The sequence below is a fragment of the Dipodomys spectabilis genome, unplaced genomic scaffold, assembly GCF_019054845.1.
Source record: "Dipodomys spectabilis isolate Male_0828 unplaced genomic scaffold, ASM1905484v1 ptg000140l, whole genome shotgun sequence".
In the NCBI taxonomy this organism is placed as follows: Eukaryota; Metazoa; Chordata; class Mammalia; order Rodentia; family Heteromyidae; genus Dipodomys; species Dipodomys spectabilis.
The window spans coordinates 25577501-25599904 of NW_024870817.1; the positions used below are offsets into that span (position 1 = coordinate 25577501).

The 22404-nt window shown below is 42.0% G+C and overlaps 1 protein-coding gene across 1 annotated transcript in view; it reads right to left on the minus strand.

Moving 5' to 3' along the window:
• The window catches only part of Cd180 (CD180 molecule), a 13518-nt gene extending 11615 nt beyond the window's left edge, over positions 1 to 1903 (minus strand). The window contains exon 1 of the mRNA XM_042690986.1: positions 1651 to 1903. Within this exon, the coding sequence (XP_042546920.1) occupies positions 1651 to 1740 (90 nt within the window). The 5' untranslated portion in view covers positions 1741 to 1903. The remainder of the gene's footprint in view (positions 1 to 1650) is intronic.
• Between the last annotated feature and the right edge of the window lie 20501 nt (positions 1904 to 22404).

The following is a 22404-nucleotide window of genomic DNA, read 5'->3' on the forward strand; positions in this document are numbered from 1 at the left end:
CAATGGGTGTAAATTGCTATCAACATTTTGGAAAACGCTATTAAACTTAAAAGTATGTATGCTCTATAGGGATACAGGTGGACCCATTACAACAATGGGTTATGTCAAAAACCGCACTTTACAACTTTGTCGCAGTGCGGGGGAAAGGAAGAAGGAGAGAGGAAGGGATGGGAAGGAGAAACAAAGGAGAAGGCAACAATGCTTGATAAGAAATGTACTCATTACCTTGCTCATGTAATTATAACCCCTCTGCACGGTATTTTCACAATAAAAAAGAAGTATGTACGTTCTATGATGAAAGATAGCCAGTATAGGCACACAAAAAGTGTTTTAATTCAAACGAAACGTTTATTTTCAGGCTAAGCCAAATAAACTGGTGACAATCAGTTATAGGGGCACATAGACAATCTATATCCTCTAGTTATGCTTTCATTGAATGTGAAGAATGAAAATAGAAAAGCAAGAGAGACCTTGAAGTCAGGAAACAGACCTCAGGAGAAACTAAGCTTGCCAACACCTTAACTTGGACTGGACTTCCAACCTCCACTACTGTGAAAGAATGAGTTGCTGTCATTTAAGTCTCTTCATCTGTGGCATTTCATTATAGAAGTCTGAGCAAACTAATACCACATACCATCCCAGCCTTGATTTTCCTTTGGCACTGCACTTCCCCTCAGTCCATCCAAATGCCAGATCAACAGGGTTCTGTTCATTTTTGTTCCAGGACTTATCCCAGTGCTTGCTTTGATTCATGCACTTGTCTGGTGGATCTTCACTTTGTGCCCTGTATCATTCACTGATTTCCTCTCAGCTACTGCCTCAGAGTCCTTCTGCACTTTCTCCTCCTAGATCATCTTCTTTCAGCCTCAAGCTAGGAAAGCAGTTCTCCACGCCACCAAGACTTAAGAGTCCTTGCTATACCCAACCCTTGTCTGGCAAGCCAAGTGGTGCCGGAAACCCACCAGTGTCAGAGACAGTGGGAGGAAGGGGGAAGCATTTTAGAAGATGGCAAGAGACTAAAGCTTTTTGTTTTTCTTTGTCTCTCTCCAAGAACTTCCCATTGATTGATTGATAAATATTGCTATGGTCCCTAGCAGAAGGTACGGGTTGGTTCTACGCTCAGATTTTACTCCTGTGGGTTAGCCAAACAGGTGGAAGGCTTTCCAATAGGAAGAGAAAGCCAGACACATTCAGAGTGATCTGATGGACGTGCTGAAACCCTGGCACATGCCTGTCTACACTAAACCTTCACTCCAAGAACACGGAAACCAGACTATTTGGGATGGTGGCCACGTGATGAAGTGGTGAGCAAACAGCTTCCCCCGCACTCCCTGCTTAGGAGGCAAGTTTGAGGATCTGCTATTTGTACCAAGACACTGTCGATCTCTCTCCCATGTGTCTGTTGGAATTATCTGGGGACTATTGTTTAAGAGCAAACCTTATTTACTTTTTCCTAATTCAGTTGCTACCAGACCAATGGCTTGGTTGAGCTCTTGGGCTTCTTTCTCATGATAAAGAAAAATACCTTCATAACCTTACTTGTCCTTTTCGAGAGAGCAGATATTGACATCCTCAATCCCCCATAGAACTGTATGCTGAGTCTTAGAATTCTCAGGGAGAGTAATTTAGATAGAGACAGTTTGGACTCACCTCGGTGCACGTCTCATTCAAGGAGGTGATGATTTCACAGCTGATAGAAAACAGCACAGCCAAGAAGCAGCAGCTGAACTTGGGAGCCATGCCAGGCCCAAGGCAAGCCTAGCTTGGCTGGTTTATCTAAAGCTTGCGATGAACAATTAAATCGATGGCCCCAACCACTTGACAGCAAAAGAGGTTCCCAGAAGACTGATCTTGGGACCAGAAATGCTACTGACTGCTTGGCACTTAGTGGCTCTATGCTATGGGGTAGGAAAAAGTTAAAAGGGGAAGTTGCTTTTTGCATACTAACCATCTATGCCCCAAAATAACTGAGGACCCAGGCTCAGTGCATTTCCGGGCAAGTGTGAATGATTGGTGCAGCCCCATGACCTCTCACTGAGATGGTGCTTGAGCAGCATCAAGGGTTTGGCCAACCCCAAAGGCTTCAAATTCTTCTGCATGAGAGAGGGCACATACTTCGTTAGTTGCCTAGGTGAGTGATGCAGAGAGGCTGAGAGACAGGCTGGCAGGGCAGGGCACCCCATGGAAGCAATTGGGAGGGCTGTGGAGTGGTAACCAGAGAGGGAAGCAGCAGGTTTGCCAGAGTTAACTGTTCCTTCAGTCTCAGCTGCTGCCAGGGTTAACTCATCCATCCCCATCACAGATCTTCCCATGGAAGGAGGATTCCTTTATCTCTTATCCTAGTGATTCAGGCCTGCTAAAGCAACTCCCAATGCTCCGAGATTAAACAAAGTAGCTTCTGTAAGTGAAGCAATCTGCCTAAGGGGAGCAGAGTGGAGGATGCCACCTGGACTGTGTTTCTCCTTTGCAGCAGGATTGTAATGACTTCTCATTAGGGTGTTAGGGGAGAGTGAAAAGAGAATGTCAGAGTTGAAGCTTGTCCACAATGAGTGGGATTTCCCCAACCCCAGGCCCGGTCTGTCCTCCAGTCATCTGGCATACAAGGGGGTGATTGGTGTTGCGGTTCTTCCAATCCCCTTCTGAGAGCCCAGTTCTTAGTTTTAGAGGTTGTGGAATTCCACAAGTGCTGAGCACTTCCTATGTGCCAGATACCGGTCCAACCCTCTGAGGTTATTGATGTATTTCATGCATTTCCCTATCCTGGGATATTTTTGACTCTGCTAAAGAGTTGATATTGTATATTTCATTTTATAGTAGTAGAATCTGCTAGTTAGGGAAATTAAGGATCTCTCTGCTGCCAAACAATGAGAGCAGAGAATTTGGAGGAATTCAGATACGGAGAGTCTCGTTCCAGTGACTGTGATACTCTGCTCCACCGTTTAAGAGAGATGTTTGCCAGCTGAAGAGAAGATGGAGTGAAGAAAGTTCTTCATCTGGAAATTTCAGAGCAGATGCTAGAAAAATAGAAGGGATTGGAGAAAGTGCATATTTGATGTTATGTGAGAGCTGTTTTAAGAAATCAGGCTTTTTTTTTTTCTTCTTCAAATAACATCTTCCTCAATAGAAGTCCTCTGAAGATACTGTTGGCCTAAAGCAAAAAAGGTGAGTGAAGGCCACCTGGCTTCAAAGAAAGAATCCATTAAGGTATATGGGAAGAGTTAGGGATAGGAAAGTGTCTGTTTACTAACCACTGACCTCCTGCAAGTCATTTCACTTTAAAGTCTCTTTTACCATCTGAACAAGCAGGAGTGAAATTCCTGTTCTGCTTACATCACAGGATAATTATGAGGATCAAATGGGGTCATAGGTAGGAAAATGCTTTCTTAACCTGAAAGCCCTACATAAATATGAAGAATGTGAAGCAAAGACTTCTCTCGGAGTCACCAATTCTAATGTCATGTAAATATCACTCTCAGGAAATTGTCTCCTGCCCCAGAGACATTGAAAAGGCATATTGCTTTCCTTCTTAAAGAAAGGTTTGATGGCTCGGTTAAGGCCAGAAGATTTTGTCATTTTCTGAGGCCATACCATTTGCATATGATTTGCATGTGTTTGCATAATGGATTCAAAAGACTCACTGCAAGTGTATAAGAGTAAAAGAAAATAAATGAATATGAGTGACCTTCTGCCACAGCATTCAAATCAAATATTCAGGGCATAATACCCTGAAATATGAAATAGATTAAAATTTAAACTATTGCAAACAGATAAGAAGATAGGTTTTAGAGTTCAGAGGCGAGAATAAAACTCTTATTTGGTCCCAGGTTGTAAAGAATCACATCCTCCTAAAGGTCAGCCCATCTAACTAATTTTCATGCCTGAATTCTCTCCTCCACACCCCTTTGCTCCACTTCTCTATAGACAAAAGCCTACTGCTCTATTTTCCAGTCTCTTCTGAAATGCCTCAGTGACAGAAAACTTAACTTTCCTCCAACAAATTGTTCTGCCAACTTGGACCATTTAAAAGATTCAGTCTTCCACTGAGCTATTAAAATCTTCCCTCTAATGTCCACACAGACTTGCTTGTTTTCTCCACTGAACAGAGTCCATTCAAATTCCTATCTGCCAACCTTTAGGTATTTAGAAATAATTATGTCTCTATCTCTTCCCCTTTCTAAGTTAAAAATACCCAGTTCCGCAAACAGTGTCACAAGTTTATTCATTATAATCCCTAGCAGTCTATTTATCTGAACATTTCCTAAATCTCTCAAGAAATACACTGATTTGAATTGTAACCCTAGCTTTTGCATTAACTGGTGGTGTGTCATCGGGATGATCTCTCTGTCTCAACTTGCTCCTCTACAAAATGATAGAGTTGTACAAGCTTATTCAAAGATACCTCTTCACTTCCAACTCCATTACTAAATTACAATTTCTAGTTTTACTTATATAACAAAGCTGTTGACTTGAGCCAATGAAATGGAGTTTTACTTACTGTTTTGTGGACAATCTGCTCTCTCTGTCTTCCTCCAGATGGTATTGCCCTTCTTGGCAATCAAAAATAGGTGTAGCTACAGCAACCGGTGCCATGACTGCTGTAATCCTGTCACTTGTAGGGCTATAGAGGGATGGAGCAGTCATCACCCAGGCTAAGGACCGTTTCTTTCAGACACAAAGAAGGAGAGGGGAAAGCTGAGAAAAGGCATCAGAAAACCATTTACCTCTACTAAGCAGCCACCACATTAGTGGAGAAAGAACAAACTTGTGGACCTTAGAAGTTTTCATGAAGTTCAAGTCTCCTTATGTTAGAATGAATGTAGAGTCACATACACGCCTCAAGTCATTCTTTTGGTTGTTGTTTTATTATTTCTACTGAGATTTCATGTAGTTAATTCTTTCTGGTCAGCTGCTTTTCTGGATGTTATCAGAGCGCTGCCCACTTCCTTGTCTGGTAAGGCCTATGCCACTACACTGGAACTATAGTATGGTATTGACATGGGGGTCACTTCAAAGGTAGTCCCTTCTAGCTTTGTCCTATGATAATCCCAAACCTAATTTACTTTCTTTCAATGTTGTGCTATGCTTTTGTGATTCAAATGTGGCAAAGAACTAAGTGTGTAATTGTACCATGCTCACTTGGTACAATTGTCCTCATTCTGTTTTTGGCTTAGTTTTAGTTCTGCTTTTGGAGTCTACTTCCTTTTTACTACACCCTCACCTCTACTTGGTATCTAAAATGTTAGTGCAATATTTGAATAAGACTTTGTGGTCATGATATTTCCAAATACTTTTCTACTTGTTCTTTCTTCCATATATATTTTTTTTATTGTAAAAATACTGTACAGAGGGCTTACGGTTACATGAGTAGGGTAATGGGTACATTTCCTATCGACGATTGTTACCTCCTCCTTTGTTGTTTCCTCTACCATCCCTACCCTCCCTACCTCCCAACTCCCAACTCCTCCCTTCCTGGAAATTGTGAAGTTTGTTTTCAACATAGTGTCTTGTACATCTCATTGTTACCATGGGTCAACCTGTATCCTTATTTAAGCATTTTGTTATATCCTTGCTCCTCCCCAAATTATAAAAATGTATATACAAGATGCAGGACACCAGAATCAGATACAGTGAAAACAGGGGTTATATAGTAGGGGAAGAACATACAAAAGAAACAAGAGACTCACAGTGCATTATACTACTTTTTTTTTAAAAACTAAATTCTTCTGACACAAGGTGCAGAAGCCATAAAGGCCCAAAGTAGAACTCTCTCTGAGGGCAGCCTGGTGCTGTCTTGTGGGCGTATGGGGACAGCATCTTCTGTTCCTCTGATCCTGCCTTCTTATGCTCCAAGCTGTTCCTTTTCGGTTAATGACACTTGTGACTGGACAGAGCAAGTGGTACTACAGCCTCTCTCACATCTTGGAGAGGATATCACTTTCTTTATATCCTGCTTGATTTGGTAGAGCAGGGAAGATTTTTCCTCAGGTCCTGTGGCTGGAGTCTGTGAAAGGAACTGACAAAAGACAGATGGACAGGAGATAAAGCATAGAAATTTAAACTGATGCCAATCTATTTTTGCAACACAAGTAGTGGTATACAAGAAGGAAAAATGGCCAATTAGACTCAAAGGTTTATACACCATTTTAACAAAGATCAATAAATTGCAGAGACATGGTGAGAATCGAGGAAAGGCATATGAACAAGGAGCCAAAAACTAGAAAATTGTGCAAGAAATATATTGGGGAAATTAATGGAAGATATAGGGAAGAGTGACTTTCTCATGGGAAATTTTCGCCCTGCTCTTAGGAAGAAATGAGGCAGGCAAGAGGGCCTTTTCTCAGTTCCTCCAGCTTGAAGTAATCAACCCACCCAAGTGGCACATTTGAGGTGGAATTTTCTGTGCATTCTGGATGGCGTGGCTGCCAACAGCAGCAAAGCAGGCAGAGTGTCCCCACACGACACTGACAGCTTGCGTTTGTCACGAATGATGTTCTAGGTATTTTCTATCTTCAAGTCAAAGCCGTCTTGTCTTTGGCACTTAAGGGAAGGGAGAGAGAAGTCCTCCATTTTCTAATCCAAGGAGAGTTTTCATTTCCTGTTCTAGGATCCATCTCTTCCCAAGATGACTGATATTGGAAATATTCCTTCTCTGGAGGATCTCATTAAAATTAATTTAAAAATTAACATTGAAATATTTCCCCAAATAGGGGTTTCATTATTTTTTGTGGGGTCATCCCTGGATATATAAATATATATATATATATATATATATATATATATATATATATATATATATATTTCTAGGAAATGTGTGCAATATATCAGAATATTTTTCAAGCTTTTAACTTTCAATTAACCATAATGTTAGTGTTATTCATTAACTTATCTTTCATGTGATGTATTTTACAAAGGCAGAAATGCTAAAGGTATTTTTACGGTTTTCTCTGAAGTTATACATTAATGTAATATTGACAGGCAGAGAGAGATAGTAACTAGAGTGTAGGGCTGGGAAATGGGCCTCAGAATTAAACTCTTCTTTGAAATACAGTGGTCCTAAGGGTGGTACATTAAAATCAGAGATTTTAAAGTAAAAAAAAAACCTAATCCAACGCTGCCATTTTGCTAATTAAGAATGTAAATGAACAACCGGTGAGTCCCAAGAGTTAAGATTATGCATATTTCACTCAGCTGTCTATTTTTGGTCCTTCTGACACAGGGTTTTTCATTTAATTTTTTTATTGTCTTTAATTTTTGTTTTTTATATTCTCTTTAAATAGTCATACAAAGATGTTTCAGGTCAGTGTACCAGTGTGTGTGTCCAGTGCATCTAAATCAGTGTCACCCCTTTTCCTGTCTGCCGTCAAGCTTTTAGCCCTTTATAGAGAACTTGTGATGGAAACACTTCCTTAACCAGCACAAAGGTAGGCCACAACTTCCACAAAGAGCAACATGACACCCTTGCCAGACTAAAAGTACCTATGGGAGTCAGTTCCTGATAGTTTATTTATTGTTACATGAGCAACATTGCCTTTTCCCCTTGTGAGTAGAAAGAATTACCAGTGGATGAAAGATGAGAGCCTGGAGTTTCCATCTTCAGACATTGGTTCCCAGGTGCCCTTGGAGCAATTATTAGCCGCTAAGTGTCCTAACTTCTGCAAAGAGAAATTACTCTTTGCCTTGCTAACCACTTAAGCAGTCCTTGTGAAAAGAAGGGGAAATCTCTAACAGCCTATGAAGAATTGTATCATATGAGCAAGCTGGTTCCTTGTCCTCATTCAGATTTGTGTTTTTCAAGGAACAGTTCCTGAAAAAGCAAAGCAAACTAGTGGCAGCAAGAGGAAAATACATGTAGGAAGCAATGAGGAGGTGCCAGGTGTTCTTGGTAAGGACTTTGACATGTACTGTCGCACATCAGCTCAAAACTTACTCATGTAAGCTCTACGTGTATCTCACATGTACAGATAAGGAAACCAAGCATAGACTGTTCCAGGGATATGCACAAGGTCAAGGTCAGACAGTGGAATACCTCAGACGCTTAAGTGGCTCTGCCTGATCCAACATAGCTGGCACCATCTTACCATCTCAAGAAATTCCTTTGCTTGTCATGAAAAGAACCCGAGAGTCCCAGGCCTATGGCAAGAGAGGTGCTTGGCATGCATTGTCCCAGGCACTGAGGCCCATGTTGGAATCCTCTTCTCCATCCAGACCTTACTTCCTGAAGTTTCCAGACCTTCCCCAAATAGCACCACCAGCCTAGGCTTTAGCATACAAGCCCGTGGAAGAGATTTCATATTCAAACCAAACACTCTCACAGGTTTCTCTCCTCTACAGGGATTCCTCCTGGCACTTATTTGACATCTACATTTTCATAGGATGGAGCTCGGATTTGGAAGAGATGTCAACGTTAGAAATCTAATCGGCTGGGCTGAAAGCAATCAAGATGCCATCTGGACAGGCTCTGACTTCTTGCCCAGAAGATAAAGACATCTGGACTCTATAAATGCCAAGGACATGCTGACTTGGTCTTCAGGCCTGCAGGCCACTCCTGGCTTCACACAGACACGCTTTCTTAATTACACAGTCTCTACAGCTACGAGCTACCGCTGCATCTACGGACAGCCGAACCCTGTCGCCTATCAAAGCTTTTCACTGCTCACAGCCAGTGAACACTGAGCCAGCGTGACTTCCTCAGCTATGGAGAGAGGTTGACTTCAAAGGCCATTCTAACTAAATAGACCTCTTTAATGATGGGGCAGGAGGTGGCTGCCCCAGGCCTAATTTCTTACTGATGTGGAGTCTCTGAATGAGGGGACATGATTATCATGCTGATCATTCAGTAGAGAAGAACCGTGTGTGTACATGAAGAAGCTAATTAAGGTGTCTGGTCAGGTTTGAATACCCAGTTTCTCTTAACTATGGTCTCCCTCCTGTAAGGGAGACTTTCTCCAATTGCATAAGATCTGTAGGCCGTCTATATGTAGAAGAAGATAGAGGCTCAGGAAGAGCTGGGGAACTAGAAGTGTAAGGCCAAGGTGCTAGATGAGGAGCTTTTCTGTGGCAATACCTGAATATCTTTTCTAAATATGTTTCCGTACATGGCTTGAATCACAAAATCATTCCTGTCTATTTTAAATCAGACTTTTAGTCCTTGTGATAGATGCTCAAAGGGAACAAATGTGGCAGAATTGGAACCAGAACTCTTTTCCCCCTTCCCAATAATCCTCCATGGGATTATTTGCACCAAATAGACTCGTGAAAGTCCGTTAACTTATTCCATGTAATTCTCTTCTGACTCCTGTATGGAACTTGTTGAAGATACATAGTTTGAGGCTGAAGTTTTCTTAATTTGGGGAAATTTACATTTGATTATTTGGATTTCAAAATCACATAAAAATGCCTACTAAGTTTTCAACTCTAACTTACTATCTGGAACAAATCACTAGTTTTGACTTAAACACTAAAGCAAAGCAATCCTAACAGTAGGAATTGTATTACAGTTGTAATCCCTCTGTACATCACTTTTACAATAACATTAATTTTTTTTATTGTCAGTTGTGGGGCCTGAACTCTGGGCCTGGGCGCTATCCCTCAGCTCTTCAGCTCAAGGCTAACGCTCTACCACTTGAGCCACGGCACCACTTCTGGCTTTTTCTGCTTATGTGGTGCTGAGGATTGAACCCAGGGCCTCATGCATGCAAAGCAAGCACTCTACCACTGAATCACTTTCCCAACCCCAACATTTAAATTTTTTTAAATGGGCTTTTCTTAATTTTTAGGGTATGCATTGCATTTTTTGGCCACGTAACAAAGCAGTTTATGCATGTAATGCATCTTGATCTGTGTGGGGGATGGGTAAGGTGAGAAGGTGGTGAGAATGTCGGAAGGGCTACTTGGATCAAAATACGCTGTATTCATAAACTCCTTTGTCGAATGGCAACTCTTTTGTACAATTACTTAAAGACAAAATATTCAAAGAAATTGGCTTTTGCCTGTGATTCTAGCAACTTAGAAAGCTGAGATCTGAGGATCACCAATTTAAGCCAGCTTGGGCAGGAAAATCCATGAGACTGTTATCTCCAATTAATCTCTCTCTCTCTCTCTCTGTCTCTCTCTGTCTCTCTCTGTCTCTCTCTCTCTCTCTCACACACACAGAAGTACAGGGATAGGGCTGGGAAGGTGGCTCAGTGGTAGAGCGCTTGCCTTGCATGCCTGAGGCCCTGGGTTCGATTCCTCAGCACCATATAAGCAAAAAAAAAAAAAGAAAGAGAAGTACAGGGATAGTGCCCAAGCCCTGAGTTCAAGCCCTAGGACCAGTGAAGAGGAAGGAAAAGGGAGGAAACAGAGGAAGAGCAGGAGGAAGAAAAGCAGACGGAAGAGGAAAAGGGGAAGAAAGAGAAGAAAGGAGAAATTCCGAAACTCTCTTCTTGATTTCAAATATAACTAAACTCAAATCAATTTAATACAAAAATGTAAATTTGTAGAACAGATAACATTTATTTTTTCAAAGGGTTCAGATTCTTTGTGATTTCAGTGCATCACAGAAATTCTTTAAACATTTTTTGATGGCCTATTATTTGATGACTACAATTTTCAAATTTAGCCGCACACCTCTTTTCTGCGTACGGTGAGGTTGACATGGACCTCACATAGTCAAGTAATTATAATGTTAGCAAATGATAAAACATTGCTTCCTATGAGCAGGTGATATCATACCTCCTCTCAGAATTGACTTGGGTTTCTAGAATGAACCACATAGTCGGGGCAGGGCTGCAGCGCAGTCCTTTATGAAGCGGGATTGAGGGGCTGGATGTGTCCCTATAAGATTGAAACTAACTCACTCCCTGTTTTTTGGGGGAGGAAGTTGTTATTTTTCTGTTTATGCTTTTATCAACAACACTGGGATTTGAAGGTTTTATTTATTTATTTATTTTTAGTCTGTTCTGGGGCTTGAACTCAGGACCTGATCACTGTTCCTGAACTTTTGTACGCAAGGCTAGCATACTACCACTTGAGCCACAACTTCATTTCTGACTTGTTGGTGGTTAATTGGAGATAAGAGTATCATCTACTTTTTCTTTTGGCCTGGCTTTGAGCTGTGATCCTCAGATCTCAGGCTCCTGAGTAGCTAAGATTATGGATATGAGTCATCGGTGCTTGTCTGATCATTTATATTTGAGTTACAATTTGGAGTGTTAAGCATTTACTATCAGCCTCCAAAAAAGTTAAACAACATTACTTAATCCCTGAGAAAAGAATTATAACACCTAGTACATAGTTCTCACAATGACCAGGTACTATTCTAATACTAGGCAGGTATTAATTTATTTAATCCCTAGGATTAGACTCTCAGTTGTCATTTCTGTGTGAAATAACAGTTTTAGATTTTTAGTACCTACATTAAACACATAAAAAGGGGGAAAATAGAAACTATCATTGCAAAAAAGAAAAAGTCTATTGCTGCTTCCTCCCTCTACATTTTGCTTTTTACTTCTTAAAAAAATTGGCATGGATTAAATTATATAGTAAAAGGTTTCATCATGGTTCTAGCATGCATGCATATAATGTACTTTGATTTTATGCTACTCTCTCTACTACTCTTTCCTATCTCCCATCTTCTTCCCCATTTGCTTTTCTCTCTGCCTCCTAGTGGCCTTCCTTTCACTTTCATGAACTTGGTTAGTTGCTTTGTTTTCCCTCCACGTCCACACATATGAGAAAGCGTGCGATACTTGCCCTTGCGGAACTGGCTTATTTCCCTTAACATGATGATCTGCAGTTCTGCCGACTTTCCAGTAGCACACGATTTCATTCTTTTAATGATTGCACAAATTCCATTCTATATATACAACACATTTTCCTTATCCATTTATTTGTCTAAGCCCATATCTTACCATGATAAACATAGGTGCGTAAGTATATCAATACTAAGCTGACTTTACTTCCTTAGAGTATATACCCAAAGTGGGATGGCTGGGTTTATTTGTTAGCTCTGTTTTTAATTTTCAGCGAACCCTCCATACTGATCAACCCAGTGTCCAAACTAACTTTGTATTTATTTTTTCAACTGTTGAAAAATAGCACCTGGGAGAATTTATGATCAGCTACACAAGGAGGCTGCAGCAGGTCTGGGAGGGAGAGGAAAGGGGAAGATCTTTCCATCCCTGTAGGACCAAGCTAGAAGGAGGGATTCTCTGGTCAAAAAGAAGGCAGGGAAGAAGAGAATGAAGAATGGATGGTAGGGCTGAAGGGGAAGGGAAAGAGAGACAGAAAATGAAAGATCATCGCTGTTGGTGTGAATCTAGAGAAAAACGTCTGGTGCAATATGAAGGAAAGGGCCTTCAGAGAGGGAGAGGGCTAGGTGGAAGAAGTAGCTGTAACCAGGTAAGAAAGCAGCAGGGACCAAGGGAGCCTGGATGGGGGCTCATGCTATCCAATTGCCCTGTGCTACCTGGGCAGTTCCCTGTCTTGTTCCATTTTCTTTCAATAACAAATGACATGGCACCTCCAAAAATTAAGGGAAAGAAACCAGGGTAAATGTTTCAGTTTAAATGATGCATGGCACTTAACCTCGCGTACCAAAAATCTTACTATCTAAATCAGTATGAAATTAGTAATATCAATGTAAAATACTAATGAGATTTTTACCAGATGGTAAAAACTGCATTAGAGCACAGTTCAATTTCAGCATTTTCATTGGAACCACTAAACCTGTGCATAGATTTCATATAATTTAGAGCTGAAAAAAATAGATTGACCTATTCAAGTTGTTTCGGGCATACTTAAAACCTTTAACCAATCAGGGTTCAGGTTTTGCATTTAAACAAATTGAAATTACAATTCCACTTTTGGTTTGTCAGTTGCATTTGCCACATTTTAAATGTTACATACGACTACTGGACAGAAATAAACTATACTAATCATGGGGGGGGGCCAGGTCCAGATTAAACAACGACCCTGAATCAACCTGTATTGCTCCTGCCTCCCGCAGGACTCTGCAGGCTGCTACAAGCATTAAATGATACCAAGTTAGTTGGCTGCCTGCTCTCAGCTACAGACAGTTGTTTTTGCACATGTTAACCCTGCCACCTAGTGACCACTTTCCAGATATCACATGAAGATTGCTGCAAGAAAATCCTATTTGCTCATGCGTTTCCTGCCTCAGAGCTCTAAAACTTTTCCCATACGGTGCTGAGCTGCGGCTGTGTCATTGCTGTTTTAGGTTGTCCTAGCTCGCCTTGGAGAATAAGAGCTGAGTTGTCATCCCCACTCCACCCCCCATTTCCCAAAGGTGCTTGGAGAGCAATGAGCATATCTCAGGAGCATCCTGTGTGCCAAGAAGGTGACTCCAACTTCAACAAAGATTGGAATTCTCTTACTGTCTCCTCCACCCACCCCCATGCTTGATGCTGTTACTTTTCTCTCTCTCTCTTCCATTGAATTGGGAAACAGGGACAATGTCACCTCCTGAGGATCGTGTGTTATACAGTCGGGGGTCCTTGGGGACCTCAGTGTCTGTCTGGTGTTTGTCAGACAATTGTGGATTGAATGAATGAATAGGAGGTCTAGCTTGAAGTTCATAATCCTTTCCAGAACTCTTACTCCACTTCTCCAGATAGTGTGTCTTCTCTTTTCCACCCAGAATGAGCTATGCCATCATTTCTTCCTGCCTTTAGTTTCTTTCTTCCATTAAATAATTAGATGCATGCCAGGTATATGACCTAGACTTGAATTTTGGAAACACACAGTTCCAGTTGGGATCTCTCAAACTTATAGCCATCCACCCTGTTTGTATCTGTGTCTACTCCTCCTTGGACATAATGCCACACTTTTCAGATAGGCTCTGAGCACCCTGGATATGTATTGAAAGCATATGGGAAGATTTAACAAGCTCCCTGCTAAACAAATCAGATATCCTTGGTCCCGTATGCAGGACTGGCACTGGGCTTCCCAAGGGATCCTGACTAAACAGGATTGAGGTCTGCTCAACTGAGGTCTGCGTCACCCCATTGAATCCCCTTCTCAGTAGGCCACCACACTCTCACCTGCATTTCTAATCATTTTCATTACCAAGTCATTTCCCAAGTCAAACTCGGTGCTTTTGCCTCTTCCATCTGTGAGTAAGAATGAAGAATCCTTCTTGGATCCAGTAGTACCATCTGCTCTCTTTCTAAGACCAAGTTCAATATTAGGTTGTTCACACAGCGCATCTCTGCATCCCCATCCCCATTCACTTCTAAGTCTACTCCTACTTGGGTCCTGCTCTTAGCTGATCACTCTGCCATTCAAAACCCCTAATCTCTTGTGGCTCAAAGACCCCATGTCTTCTGCTTTCATCCTTAGGTGACTTCCCAGTGCCTGGGTTTCAAGATGTGGTGTTTAGCTGGCTTCCCTTCTCATCTCTTAAGGGTTTCTTGTCTTGATGGTCCTGGGAATAAAAAGCTTGCTCAGGCCATTTTGTCATTCCATATTGGCATAAAGAAATCTTTGCCTGCCTCTCCAGTCAGTGGATGACTGGCATCTATGATGTTATGTTCCAAACAAAATCTTGATCCTTCTCCTTCGTCCTGAGGTACTATTATAGTAGGTTCTATCTTATAAATCTCCTATGGTCTTTAAACAAGTTACTGCAAACAGATAGATTTAAAACCACACACTTTTATCTTTCACTGACTTAGAAGGCAGAAATCCAAAATCAGTTCCAGTTAGTTGGAATCAAGATGTTGGCAGGACTCTGTTCCCTCTGAAGGCTTTAAAGGTAAATGTGTTCCTTTGTTTCTTCCTACTTACAGTGGTTGTCACCATTTGATATATTACATTGGTTTCCCAAGAAATAAAACCAATAGAATCTCTGTCTGTCTATGTCGTCTATATTTATCTAATTTATCATCTACTTGTCTATCCTATGTTTGATCTGTCTGTCTGTCTGTCATCTATTTGTCTATCTTATGTATTATTTATCCATATGGAATTGACTCATCTACCTATAGAGGATAAGAAGTCATATGATCTGTGATCAGCAATCTGGAGCCCCAGGAGAGCAAGATGGGAATTTCAGTTTGAGAGCAGAAGACCAGTGATCTAGCTCAAGTAGAGAGAGAAGAGAAATTCTAAGAAACATGCTTACAGACACTGAAAATAATATTTGGCCAAATATCTGGGGTACTCTCAGTCAAAATGACACACAAAAGGGCCCTTCCCAGTTGGCCTGTGGCTGCATCACTAAACAGTTAAGGCCAGCAATTCGCTCTAGGCTCTTGGTGTGTGTGTGTGTGTGTGTGTGTGTGTGTGTGTGTGTGTGTGTGTGTGTGTGTTGTGTGCTCTCCCATTGTTCCTATTTTTATAAGGTTTGCACATAGAGCTCACCTAGGACAATCTCAACTTAATCCCATCTGCAAAGACCATTTTCCCAGGTAAAATAGAATTAATATGCTTCAAGGAATCAAATATGAATTTTTTCATATGAATACTAATATTCAGAATACTATATCAGTTCATGGAATAATAATTGCCCCCGAAGTTTCTTAAATTATAAATATGAGAACTTATATGAAAAAATTCTCAATTTCATTAAATTTATCCACAATTCCTGTATATTTTATCTCACAAATAACCCTTCAATTTCCCAAGCAATGACTATCTCCTCTATGTTCAACTTAACCCCAAATAGACTGGATCTCTCTCTCTTTTTTTGTTGTTGGTTGTGGGTCTTGAACTCTGGGCCTGGGTACTGTCCTTCAGCTCTTTAGTTCAAGGCTAGCACTCTACCACTTGAGCCATAGCACCACTTCCAGTTTTCTAGTGGTTTATTGGAGATAAGAGTCTCACAGACCTTCTTGCCTGGGCTGGCTTTGAACCATGATCCTCAGATCTCAGCCTCCTGAGTAGCTAGGATTACAGGTTTGAGCCACCAGCGCCTGGCTAGAATGGATCATTTTAACAGTTCATTTATGTCAAATGTAGCTATGTCTTTGCTTGGCATGGTTTATCTATCTCCAGCCACTCAGCTCTAAGCTCCTTGAAAACAGAAACATGCATGTTTTGTGCAGCTTGCTGTTTTAGGTCCTAGTCTGCGTATTGAGTAGGTGCTTGGTCATTACTCAAAATGTGTTTGATTGGAGGTTGATGCATGGAGGAACTCCTGGTCTGGTGAAGGTACCATTTGGTGGCTTTTATCCCAAATTACTGTATTTGTTTATTTAAGTTGTCTCTTTATGTAGATAACTGTCTCAGTGCCAGCCATAGGCTCCATCAGTGAACACACCATATGGAGTTCCTTGTTCTCACACAGTTTCACATTTTAACACAGAGGGTCACATAAAAAGCTAATGAGTACATCATGCACTCATTCTGTCCATGTCGCTACTGCTGCATAACAGCCTTTCTAGCAATGGCCGCCTGCCTGTAGGATGGTGGTCCCAGTGCCTGGCCTACTGATGTCACTACTGTCTTACTTTAAGGCAGTGCTCTGATGTTGCACTGCGACAATCACACACCCCTGCCCCAATGACCAGTGGCTCATTCCTTAGACCGTATCCCTGTGCCTGCAGGGATGTGTGTTACTTATAACATTAGAAAGTCATAAATGGTATGAGCTCTTCAAAGAGGTTTTGGGTGCACTTATAGGTCTAAACCGGGTCAAGTCTTCTGAGAAGCTGACAGTTGAGGAAAGGCCTGAAGGAGGTGTGGAAATAAGTAAGGAATCTATCTGGGGAAAGAGCTTCAAGGCACAGGAGCAGTGTTTTTAGGAAGTCTTCAAGGTGGTAGTTGTCCTGGTCGGGAAGAGGATAGGCCTGAGTGAGTGAGGTGGTGGTAGGGTTTGCAAGAGGTGGGGACCAGCATCTATTGGGTCTTTTAGGGTAGTGAGGGGCCTTAGGCTTCTTCTCTGAGTAAGACGGGGACCTAGTACGGGGTTTCCAGTAAGCAGAGAAGGGATGCTATCTGATTTATATCTTAGAAGTATCTCTTGCCTTGAGGACAGAGGGGATTAAAGGTGGAAATGGGAACCCTGGGGGAAATCACTGGCAAGACATGATGGTGGTTTGCACCAGTGGACAGCAGGGAAGTAAGTGGTGAGAATGACATTTGGATGTATTTTGCGAACAAGGCTGGTAAAACTTCCTGACAGAAAGATGTAGAAAAAGAGAGGGGGAGAGAGAGGGGGAGAGAAAGAGGGGGGGGAAGGAGAGATTCTCATTGTATCACTACGATCTTAGCCCCTAAACAACTGGAAAGCAGACTAAAGACTAAATTAAAAGTTCTGTCTGGAACTCCTACCCCAAACATCTTAATTCTCTAAAGTCACTGTAACGGCCCTGAACTTTCTAAACAGCTGCATGGTGGTGTCATCCATCCTTCCCCAGAGAGTGTCTGATCCTTTCTGTAAGGGAATGCCCTGGTCTGGGCATGGTGGACTTGGCCCAGTTCCATGCTGGGAGTGGTGTGCAGACCACTGCTTGCCTTGCACCCGTGCTCAGCAGTGACCATGCTTCTTGGACTCTCCTCTCGTCTTAGCACACTGTTTGGGTGTCATTCTAGCTTTCACCTTTCCTTGACACTTTAGGGCTATGAGAGGCTGACCTGATTATTATTTTTGCATACAGACATGTCTCCTTGTTCTGGTCTGGAACAGTTAAGGTCATTTCACTGGATCTCAGCTGCACCCAGAGGACTTGGCCCAGGGCCATTTTGAGGTACCTGTGCTCTGTTTACTCAGCTTCTCCCTGTGTTGTAAGTATTATGGGCTGGGCAGGCTGGGTGACAAAGAGGACGCAGCTGTTGTAGAGGAAGGCGTGTAGTCTGTGGTATGCACGCGGACTGCTGCAGGCTTTGAGGAAACAGGCTGCAGAGTCAGAGGCAAGAGCAGTTGTCTGCACTCACCGGACTTTGTTTTGACCCAGTCTCTACCCCACAGATGCCTCTCAGAGAGGAACACAAAAGGGCCAGACATCTCATGTTTCTCTCCCTGTTGGGGTCCTGAGTGCCACTGTGTGGCACTTCTCCCAGCTTTCAGTTGGGGGTGGGTGCACATGTCCTTGAGCTCACACACCACGTGTATTTTGGAATTGAAAGCTCCTGAGGAATGAATTTAAATTGACCCTCAATGATTTGTTCTGGGAATGTTCCATGTTTATTTAAGTCACCAGCCTAATTCCGAAGCGCAGTCACAAGTTCCCCCCCATGGCTCAGACATGCAAAGAACCCCCTATTCAAAGAGTTCCTGCCCTTCCCTGGAACCTACCCCAGGCTGCTTTGGCTGCTGGGTCTGACAGGTGCATTCTGGGTTGGGTGCCCCAGAAAATTGAAAGACCTCAGCTGTACTCAACACCGGAAAGAGGAGGCCTCCCCACAGGGAACTGAAAACGGTATGGACAGACTGAGCATATGCTCTTCAGGCCATTGGACAAAGTCATCTGAACTGAAAACTGCTTGTGAGGGAGAATGGAAAATTCTCTCATCTCCTCCTGAAGTCGTGCCCTTGCCCTGATTAGCTTCTGAATTTACATCTCTTGTGAATTTGGCTCTCATTAGTGGATCCATGGTGGAAAACTTGGGATGCAAGCTAAATGCAAGGGGACTCTCCCCATCACCTTTCAAAAGTGCTCATGACCTGGTGCTGAGCTGAGCCCATTTTGGCCAACCCATTCAGGGTGCCGACTCAGCACAACACCCTGTATCTGAGTGAATCTAACTTTGTTACCAGGTAATCATATTAAAGTGCAAGAAAGCATTTTCTTTTGTTTTCTGAAAGCGGGTGCAGGAAACCCCACTAATTTCCCCACCTATTCTTTAGTGGAATATGAGGGAGAGAGGGGCGTGTGACTAAAGAAGCACCTTTAGGTTTTTGATGGGCAGAAACATGTCATTTTCCTATGTGCTCTGATGGTTTAGGTGGATTAAACCCTTAAATCCTGGGGCCTTACTGTGATATGCCCCAGGTGAAGGACAGTTTTCATTTACCATGGGCCTGGCACCAAGGGCATGAATAATTGGATTTACAAGTTGCTGAGTGCTATATAAAAAGAAAAGAGTGCAAGAGTATGCTCTATTCCTCTGCTCTGATAAGTACATATATATGTGTGTGTGTATATATACATACATACATACATACATATATACATATATGTTTGCACTCACATACTCATATTTGCAAGTAAGGGCAGGTTTTGAAAGGGTGGCCATGAGAATGGTATTGTGCTTGTGTGTGTGTTTGTATGTGTGTATGTGTGTGTGTGTGTGTGTGTGTGTGTGTGTTTTCTAAAAACTAGGACTCTAACACTTCAGGATTCCACTTATGACTTATTGATAGTTGATTGATAATAGAGTCCCAGGCTGGATTTGAATTGTGATCCTCAGATTTCAGAGTCTGAGTAGCTAGGATTACAGGTCTAAGCCATTGGCATCAAGCTTGTGGGTTTTGTTTGTTTGTTTGTTTTTTGGTCAGTCCTGGGGCTTGAACTCAGGGCCTGAGAACTATCCCTGAGCTTCTTTTGCTCAAGACTAGTGCTCTAGCACTTTGAGCCACAATGCTACTTCTGGTCTTCAGGTGATTAATTGGAGATAAGAGTCTCATGGACCTTTTTGCCTGGGTTGGCTTTGAACCGTGATCCTCAGATCTCAGCCTCCTGTGTAGGTAGGATATCAGGCATGAGCCACCAGCATCTGGTTCTTCTGCTTGTTTTTGAGAAGATGAACTGAGGGAGTACAGTGTGAGACAGGTTTTCCACTTAGTACACATTTCTCTGTCTGAATTACTTTTGATCATGTGAGAGTTAACCCTGTTTGAATAAGAAAAAAATTATACTTGTCAATCATAACTGGGTAGCACTGGTCATTTAGACTTATTCAGGAGAGAAGAAAATTGTATGGATATATTTATGACTCATCCAAGTTATTTAGCATTTAAAGAGTGAACACAGCTCAACCTACCAGAGGCTTAACATCCCTGAGCCTTAGTTCTCTTATTTTAAACTGTGTTGATCTGGGATGGAGTTTAGCAGGATAGCTGGTTTCAAAACTTCTGTCTTTTAGGGATGACTTATGGAATTGAAACCTCTTTGTACAACTATAGTAAATAATTAATGATAATATTACCAAAATTTTCCTTTTTAAAATGTCTAGAAGCATAGCTAAGCTCTGGTGACTCATGCCTATAATCCTAGCAAGTCAGGAAGCTGTGAACGGAGGATTGTGGTTCAAAGCCTGACTAGACAGAAAAGTCTATGAGAATCCTTATCTCCAATCAGCCAGCAAAAAGCTGGAGGTAAAGTAGCTGTAGTAGTAGAGTGCTAGCCTTGAGTGAAAAAGGCAAGCAAAAGTTGGAGGCCCTGATTTTAAGCTCCAAAACTGACATAGACACAATTGTCTAGCACCAAGAAAACAAGGTAGGAAGGTGTTCATATTGAATATCAGAAAAACATGAAGATACCTGTATAAATTTCCAGGCTGAGAGACATTTTGAATTGGTTTTGTTTTGTTAGGAAAACTAGGCCATTTAGTTGATTGATTGATTTTGTCGGTGGGGCTTGAACTCTGGGCCTGGCACTATCCCTCAGCTCTTCAGCTCAGGACTAGCACTCTACCCCTTGAGCCACAGTGCCACTTCTGGTTTTCTGGTAGTTAATTGGAGATAAGAATCTCATGGACTTTCCTGCCTGGGTTGGCTTTGAACCTCAATCCTCAGATCTCAGCCTCCTGAGTAGCTAGGATGACAGGCGTGAGCCGCCGGCACCCAGCTGGCCATTGATTTTTATGACCTCAGAAATGCTTCAAAACCCCAAGAAGGCAATTACTGTCCATTCTGTTTACAACTCCTAATAACCAGGATAGACATTTGTAGGCTCCATGTAGTAGAGCTCTTCAGAGAATACAGAGTGGCCTTGTACAATCAGTGTGATCAATAGATTTATTTATTTTACAGAGCTTAGGAGATAGTATTAACAATGCTGGAAAGGATCCCAGTGATATATGCCTCTTGCTTCATCCTTGTTTTCCTGTGTATTGTGGGATGTAATTGTTGTTTCTCATTCAGTACAAGAACCTATGAAAAGAATAGGCTTTCCTGAAGGTACAACCTGAAGGAACTAAAATATTCCTAGGGAAATTCTTAAGGTGTGTTTCAAGTATCAATTTTGTGGTTTTGCCTATCATCCCTTTTTGAGCAGTTAGTCCCTAAGCACTGTCCTTCATGGTTGATCACAGATGAATTATGGGCCACTGTGGTGGTGGTGATGGGAGACAGAATCTCTGTGTACCTATTCACTGACCGGAACTCCACACTTAGCAAATCAGCAGATAGATCTTATTCATGGGAAGGGAGTCACCTGACACTATTCTATCAGGTGCATCATGGATTTCATGATTGGACATCTGGAGTTTTACTTTAGTAGCCCAGCTTTGTTTGTGTCTGGTCCCACTGGGGCAACTCTGCATGGAATCTGTTTTTCCCTGTCTGCACTTACTGAAGGTCATCAGGAATAGTGGTAAAGTCTGGTTTCCTGTTATGTAGCTACCAGGGGCTCTAAACCTCATTCCCAGTGGGCATGCAATGCCATCCATTGCTTCCTTATCAAATATTGATAATATGGTAATACCATCAATTGCTTCCTTATCGAACATTGTGTATTATTGGCTTCCCATTCCTGGAATGAGGAAAATCTTTTCACTTTAGAAATGGGACTAGAAATGAAACAATATTCTGTCTCTGATTTAGCAATACTGGGATTAAGTGCCCTGAGAAGGTTCTAGTGATTTGAAAACTTTGAAGCTATTGTGGTCTATAATAGGTAAATAAATGAGGTGTGTGTGTGTGTGTGTGTGTGTGTGTGTGTGTGTAAGAGAGAGACAAAAGGAGAGAGGCAGAGAAACAGAGATGTAGAAGGACAGGCTATGAAAATATTTTCTTGGATTCCTATGTAGAAGGGATGGGTGGGAAAGCATTGTCCTATGTTTTGGATGATTGCTATATTAATTATACATGGAGCTTTTATGATAGCATACAGCTCTGAGCTGTTTCTCTGAAGTTTCTTGGTGAAGTCTATGTCAGGAGGAGAGAGACCTCCTTTTCAGCCCCATATCTTCCTGACAAGAGTATGATGTGTGACAGAACTGTTTCACCATCACCAAGAGAACAAGGCCATTCATCCCTGCCTGCTGACCCCGAAATACACCTGCCAGTTACTACAATATGACTTTATTAAATATATTTAGCAGAGTGCATCCTCTTTATTTTCTTATTGTGAAGGTCTCAGTTTTTTGTGTTGCTATGACAGGACACACACATACTAGATAATCCATAACAAAGAATGGCTTGCTGATTGGGAGCTTGCAAAGTCCAAGGTCAAGGAGCTGCATGTGGCAAAGGTTTTCTTGATGAGTCTTGGCATGACTGAGGGCACCACCTGAGTC